Source organism: Cyprinodon tularosa, unplaced genomic scaffold (genome assembly GCF_016077235.1).
Source record: "Cyprinodon tularosa strain WSP-4 unplaced genomic scaffold, ASM1607723v1 ctg193, whole genome shotgun sequence".
Classification (NCBI taxonomy): Eukaryota; Metazoa; Chordata; class Actinopteri; order Cyprinodontiformes; family Cyprinodontidae; genus Cyprinodon; species Cyprinodon tularosa.
Genome location: NW_024038694.1, coordinates 8,234 through 15,000, shown reverse-complemented (window position 1 = coordinate 15,000; position 6,767 = coordinate 8,234). Strand labels below are relative to the sequence as shown.

The 6,767-nt window shown below is 36.7% G+C and overlaps 1 protein-coding gene across 2 annotated transcripts; it reads right to left on the bottom strand.

The window, feature by feature from the left end:
• Positions 1-1,424: 1,424 nt before the first annotated feature.
• mibp2 (muscle-specific beta 1 integrin binding protein 2) lies at positions 1,425-3,695 on the bottom strand. 2 transcript variants are annotated; one of them, XM_038283413.1, is made up of 8 exons: positions 3,414-3,694; positions 2,933-3,023; positions 2,710-2,758; positions 2,327-2,516; positions 2,171-2,242; positions 1,955-2,061; positions 1,771-1,861; positions 1,425-1,683 (listed from the first exon to the last, which is right to left on the bottom strand). In XM_038283413.1, exons 1-7 carry the CDS (start codon positions 3,437-3,439, stop codon positions 1,776-1,778), a joined length of 621 nt encoding a protein of 206 aa, XP_038139341.1. In that variant the 5' UTR covers positions 3,440-3,694; the 3' UTR covers positions 1,425-1,683; positions 1,771-1,775. The 2 variants fall into 2 exon arrangements, with proteins under 2 accessions (XP_038139341.1, XP_038139342.1); XM_038283414.1 differs by lacking the exon at positions 2,710-2,758 and having other exon boundaries at positions 3,414-3,695.
• Positions 3,696-6,767: the final 3,072 nt, after the last annotated feature.

Sequence of the window (6,767 nt, the reverse complement as noted above, 5' to 3'; positions counted from 1 at the left end):
CTTTGCTCAATATTGAACAAACTTACTTGAAGCAATACACCAGAGAGACACATCCAGTTTCTATTTTTATTTTTCTATTTTACACATATTTGTACTAAACGTTTCAATTCAATTTATTTGTTGTCATTTAGAGATGAACTAACATAAACTGTATCTCTACTGTCACTGCATGATTGCTGTGTGAGATTGCTGTAGAGTCAATGAGTCAATGCAATCAGCTAGTTTTCCACAGATAGAAAACTCTGTAAAGTGCCTTGAGATACATGTGTTGTGAATTAGTGCTAAATAAACTAAATGAAAATGTAATTATGTTGTTGCTGGCAATAACCTATACTATTTGCATCTATACAAACACATTATATGGAGGCCTCGTGGTTAGGGCATTAAGCTTGGAATCCTGAGGTTATGAGTTCAAAGCCCGCTCCTACAGACTTCCACTCTGGCTCCCTGAGCAAGACCCTTAACCCCACACTGCTCCCCGGGCGCCCTACAATGGCAGCCCACTCTCCAATGTGAGATCAATAAAGTTTAATTTATGACATACTGTATTGCTTTCATAAGTTCTTTTATGTATACATTGTTTATTACACATAAAATCTTATGTTAAAAATATAAATTAAATAGAACTTTTTATTAAATGTTCCATTATACCAAAAACACCATCTTTTTACTTCTGTAATTTGGTGGATTTACCTTTAGGTAAGAATGTGTTGCATTAATCCAATACCCTACCTTAATAGGTCTAATGCCTGAACAGTTAGATTCAGGTCAAAACACATTTTGAAAAACATATATATAATTGCAAGGAACGAAATGTACACTTATTCAGGGTGATTTTAAAGCAAAGTTTGAATTTCATGTGTTTTGCACAAAAAAAAATTAACCTTAAGCCTTAAATTGGTCAATCAGATCTTAAGGAATAGGTTATCGGTGTGCTTAAAGAACCCAGAGCCTGTGACAGCATTTTAGTTAAGAATTTAGTTAACTGTTCATGAGTAAGGTGCTTTAATTTGTTTATATTTTACTAAATCATCTATATTTTAAATGCATTTAATCAGTTTTGTATCATTTGAATTACTAGTCTGAATTTATCATTTTCTTTAACAGAGGGGGTATGTATAGCCCAACAGCAAGTCTCCCATTTCACTTGGATGTTCAGGATTACATAAACTGCAGGTTTCTGCTATGACTACTAGGGAAACCGGGCCCCAAGTCTGAATTTGTGGGCACTCATAACTTCTGGTCACGAGGTTGACTTGTGACGTCACTTATCACCCACACCAGCTGCTGCGCAGAGGCAGATAGTGAACGTCATGTTCTTAGAGTGACCTTGTTGGCCTCTAACTTAACCATCAGGGGCCTCAGATGAGAGATTTCATAATTTCAGACCAATCATTTCAAGTAAATGAAAAATAACTCCAAGATGGCAGAAGAATCATTTATTGACACATGCCTCATAGTGCAACCATCTCTTAAAAAATTCCAAAAGATCTCTTTGGAGTGTAGGCTGTAACAAAGCAATAAATACGAAAGATAAATTCATGCCAACATTGCATGCTGTAAAGCATTTTATATATAAAAAAAAAAATCTTGACAATTAATTGCCAGGTATAAAAGATATTAAGGCAAGATGGTCTTCTGCTTGCACACCGAGTACATGATTTCCTTAGCCGATCGCATGACCTGAAACAGAAAAAAATAATAATAATCAGCAACTTATTATTATGGATTACAGTACTTCACACCACACACAAACAGATGATTTAGTACCTTTGTTAGAAAGATTTTTGGATTTTATTCAGGATGTCACCATAGACTAGGTTGAACAACTTCTCCTTCGTCATGGTTCCATCTAGCTGCACTGTAAATACATACGGACAATATATTAAACTGGCACCTCTGCAAGCTGGTTTACGTTCAAAAGAGGATAATCTTCCCCAGATGTCATACTTACAAACATCAACACCTGATTCCTCCATGATTTTTGTGTGTTTCTGATACATGGGCCAGACATGGCCATCAAACAGACCCGGTGGGTCAGGCACCTTGTAGTTCCTAGAGCTACACAGATAAAAAAAACAAAAACAAAGCTTAATTTGGAAGGAGAAAAAAAAAAAAAAAAAAAAAAAAAAACTTAGAAACTAAGCTCAGGATGATATTAGACACTTACCACCTCCTCTTTTTGCATTCTTCATATGGGATGGACATAAAGTAGCGCTGGTTAAACACGTCGATCAAAGGCCTGCAGGGAAAAGTAAAAAATTTGATTAGCAATTTAGGCAAAGGTCAAGCTAATGACCTGTCTGGATGCCAGCTATGCCCTTACTGATAGGTGTAAAGCAGAAAGCCCTCCACAATAAGGATGTGAACCTCCTCATCCTTGCTGCGGTCAGACTTCGGGATAATCTCAGAGTCCAGGGTGTTATTGACGCCATGAGACTTCTCAAACTTCACGGGATTCTCCAGCCATGCGTAGATGGTGCTCATCATGGCATCCATATCCAGAGCGGTGATGACTACACAGAGAAGTGGGTGGGAAGGGAAAAGAAATGTAGCAGAGGTCGCATTGTAAGTAAAAGTCATTGCATAACAAGTTTTTCCTTATTGCATGCAGGTTACAAATGAAACTGCGTTCCATTTTTAAGCAATTGCAGACACACACACACACAAGCTCCCACACACAACCCCGCCATAAAAACCCAGGCTTACCATCATACTGCTTAAAGCCATCTTCACCAACTTCAATCTGATCTTGGGGCTGAAACATACATTGATAAGATGTACCCAGGTACATTCTTCTACACCTACACTCTGCTATATGGAAGTTTAACAGATATACTAGGTCTATTAATGGAAGAGACCGAGGAGAGACAAACCATTGAGTGGTCCCTTTGGTTCACTAAACATGGAGATTTGTGGGAATGGTGCTCACCTTGAAGAAGTCATCCTGGTGGACCACACAGCAGTTGGGAAGACTTCGGATCAGTCGGTTGGTGAGGGTGGTTTTCCCTCCGTTGGTAACTCTGTGTGGAAAAATGAAGGGGAAAAATCTAATTAAACAAAAAACATTGTAAAGATACACATTTATAACAATCCAAGATCGATAACTACATGAAATGTATTGAAATAGTGTGTTTAATTTTGCTTTTCAATAGAATCACGTGCAAAGAATGAATCAAGGAAGCGGATGGCCCATCTGTTACACTCTTATAAGCAGCTAGCTTACGCATATAAATCAAACTCGGAAATAAGAACATACTTCAAACCGATGCGTTTTGTTTACCGTATTTTTGTGTGAAGTATACATCCAACATACCAAATAGAGCAACGTTTTATTTTATCTGCCAAGCCTCCACGTGTAGCGTCCTTTAAAGGCCTGTAAGGAAGTAGCCTAGCTTAGCATCGAGACTCACCCGCCAATGCCGATGATGTACTTCATGGTGTCGGATGGGTAAGGCTTGAGTCGGTCGTTGAGAGTTCAAAACGTCAATAAAAACCGGGTCAGGAGCACAATGATCTGACGGGAAGAAAGCTTAAAAGAGAAAGGCTGCAGCAGGAAACGTCAACTACTTGACTCCTCCATGGTACTTGAGTTTAGAGAGTAAGGTAAGAGCAGAGACGGGCTGTCACTCGTACCGCGGTCTTCCACCGAGAGAGAACCTCGTTGTTCCGTTGCTTCCACACATACTGAGAAAAGGCCCGTGATTGGATATTTAAAGACTATGAGGCTTGGCGAGCAACCAATCACGGATGAGCTTTCCTGTGGGTCATGCTCGCTCCTCCTACCAAACCACGGCACGGTTTTAGGGAGGAAATAGAAAACTGAATAACAAAAAAAGTGGATTGGTAAACAAACAGAAGGAAAACTATGAAAAAAACGCTAAGAATAAAAACAAATCATTTATTTGAGTCTTAATTTCTTTCTGTTAAACGGTTGCAGAAGAGACATGGTGAAGCTAGGAAATCAATGATAACATAACATGCAGATAACATTGTTTGTACTGTTTTAAGAAAGTAGACCCAACGCTGTGCAAATTAGGCAGACATCTTTATTTGCAGCTTTGAAATTACAATATTAGAGCTCCATGAATAGATAAAACATAGTGATTACCTACGAAATGGTAAAGTCTTATACAGGCAGATAAAAATAATAATAAAATTGCTCAGTATGCACAATGTGAGTCAATATATAGATACAGTAACTGTAAAACTCTTTAAATAATTCTAGTGTTCATGCATATAGCCATGTGGTCCTTATTGAGTTTTAGAATATTTGTTTTAATACCAATTGTACAAAAAAATTACTAATAATCAGTGTATAAAACCGAATAATGAATGTGATGTGCACAAAAAATACAAAAATAATAATTGATCAGCAATTGCTGGCCTTAAATGCAGGTGTGTATAAAAAAAAATATTAAAGTGGAAAAACATCAGTTATAGAACAATGGTTGCTGCTGCCCAATACTCTGGCCATCTCTATGCAGCATAAAAATATGTGAATTGTTGCTAATCTTCCCAGCCTGGAGGACTGCTTACACAAATTGTATTTTGCTAATAAAAGAGTAAAACATTTCATAGAAAAACTACAGTTTTTCTGTAGACTGGTCCTTTGATGTTTTAGGATATTTTACCCCTGAATGGTGAGCTACAGTTCTGACAAATCTCAAACAAAATCTTGTGCCTCACATGAGCAAACCAAAGATGAGTAGACCAGGCCGCAATGAACCTTTCAGTTCCTGGGCATCAGTAACCAGTCATGTGAAATTTTTGCTTCCAAATGAAGTTTTCTCTTAAAAACCACCATGATGTGATGCATATGGTCAGCTAATTAACGTGACCAGGGAATCATTAGTAGTAAGAGGTTAACAAGTAAAGCTATTATATTTCAATTATATATGTGGAAGATTATACAAGAATATTTATTATTTTACTTTTAAGATATCTGCATCAAGCCTGCCTTTAATACCCCTCCTGTTAGTAAATAACCATACTGTATGCTGATTTTAATCTGAATGTTTATGCTGTTATCTTCCTGGAAGTCTTAGATGCATCACATTAGTTGTGTGTTAAAGTATTAACAAATCTTTTTTTATATAACGAACTAAAATGGTTATGATACGTAAGTAATGGGCAGATATAAAGTAATTGTTACATGTTCCAAATGTATCTGTTTGTAATGACTGAAAATTATGATGCCATATGTTTTATGACAGCACATAGTTTCTAAATACAAAAAAAAAAATCTAACGTCATGGTGCACGTTAGTTTTCTTTTGTATTCAACCAACAACTGCCGACAGTTTGTCCCTGCCACAAGCTTCAATATAATTTTCATTTAGGGTTCTTTTGAAACACACCAACAAACAGTTGTTAATTGTTGTGAAGTTACAGGAGTGGGGTTGTAGAACCGGCCATGGCCCCTGTGCTGTAACAGAAATTAAATATTAGTGAACCAGTTTTTCTTGAATTAAGTGTATTCTTCCTAGGTGTTGTATAAGACATTTTAACCAATAGAATCAGGTAATTTAGATTAAAAATAAGAAAAAAACAACTTTAATATCTAATAGTATATCAAGTCTATCATATATATTGTAATTATCCTATTATAAGGGTAAAAATGCACATTCTGTTGGCAGATCATTTTATTTATCTGTTGGATTCAAGGGTAAATGCACTTCTTAAAATTGTTTCTACCTACCGGTATATAGATCAGTTCTTTCTGTATGACACTAAATCAACTTTTTGTGATGACATTGGCTGAGAGAAGAGACCATAATTGATTTTTTCTGCTGGAAAATTTCTTATTTCGAATAACATACTTTATTATTAACTTTATTTTTTGATGTACTTTAGTCATTATTTAGAAATTACAGTCAGCTTTAAGCTCCAGCTATATTTAGATCCGATCACAGTTTCATTTGTAACATCAGGGGTCCGAAACCTTGGCTTTTTGGCTCACTTAATATACAAAATAATATGATCTTGCCTTGGATTTTTTTGTGCTTGTTAGTCTTTTGTTCTGTGGCCCCTTGAAAAAACAATGGACCCCACCCTGGCCCCCTTTGTAAATTTCACATAGAGCCGCTACTGGTTGAAATAACCTGTTTTTAGGAATCCATATTATTGAACAAATAAATATCTGAAGAAGTGTTAAAATGCGGTTTTATTAAGCCTCATTTACTCGGATACATTTAAATACAAACCATGAGCAACCAATTACCTTCAGAAGTTACCTCATTGGTGAGCAGACACAACACGTGTATAACTTAATCTCAGAAATAAACAGCTGTTCTGTGAAGTCCTCAGAGGTTTGTAAGAGAACTGTAGTGAAGCACAGCAAGATAAAGAGACAGGAAAACAGCAGACAGACCATACAGCTAAATAGAGATGATGTTTAAAACAGGACAAGGTGAAAAAAATAAATACCAAACTTTCTCTATCTAACTGTGTAGACCTACTCTTCAATCCATCATGTCAAGGTATAACTGCAAGCCTAGCAAGACATGACAGTCCACCTAAAAACAAAGCTTGGGCTAGGAGCAGATTCATCAGAGACACATCCAAGTGGCCCAATGATCTACTACTTTAATAGGATAATCTGTCATCTGAACAATCATTCATGGGCTGGGTAAATGTATTTTATGGAAGAGTGGTAAGAACAAAGCCATTGCTGAGACAGAAATGTGAAAGCCTTGTTTGTAATTTGCAACAAACCACACGAAGGACCCAGCAAATGAGTAGAAAAGTTTGCCCTGCCCAGATGAG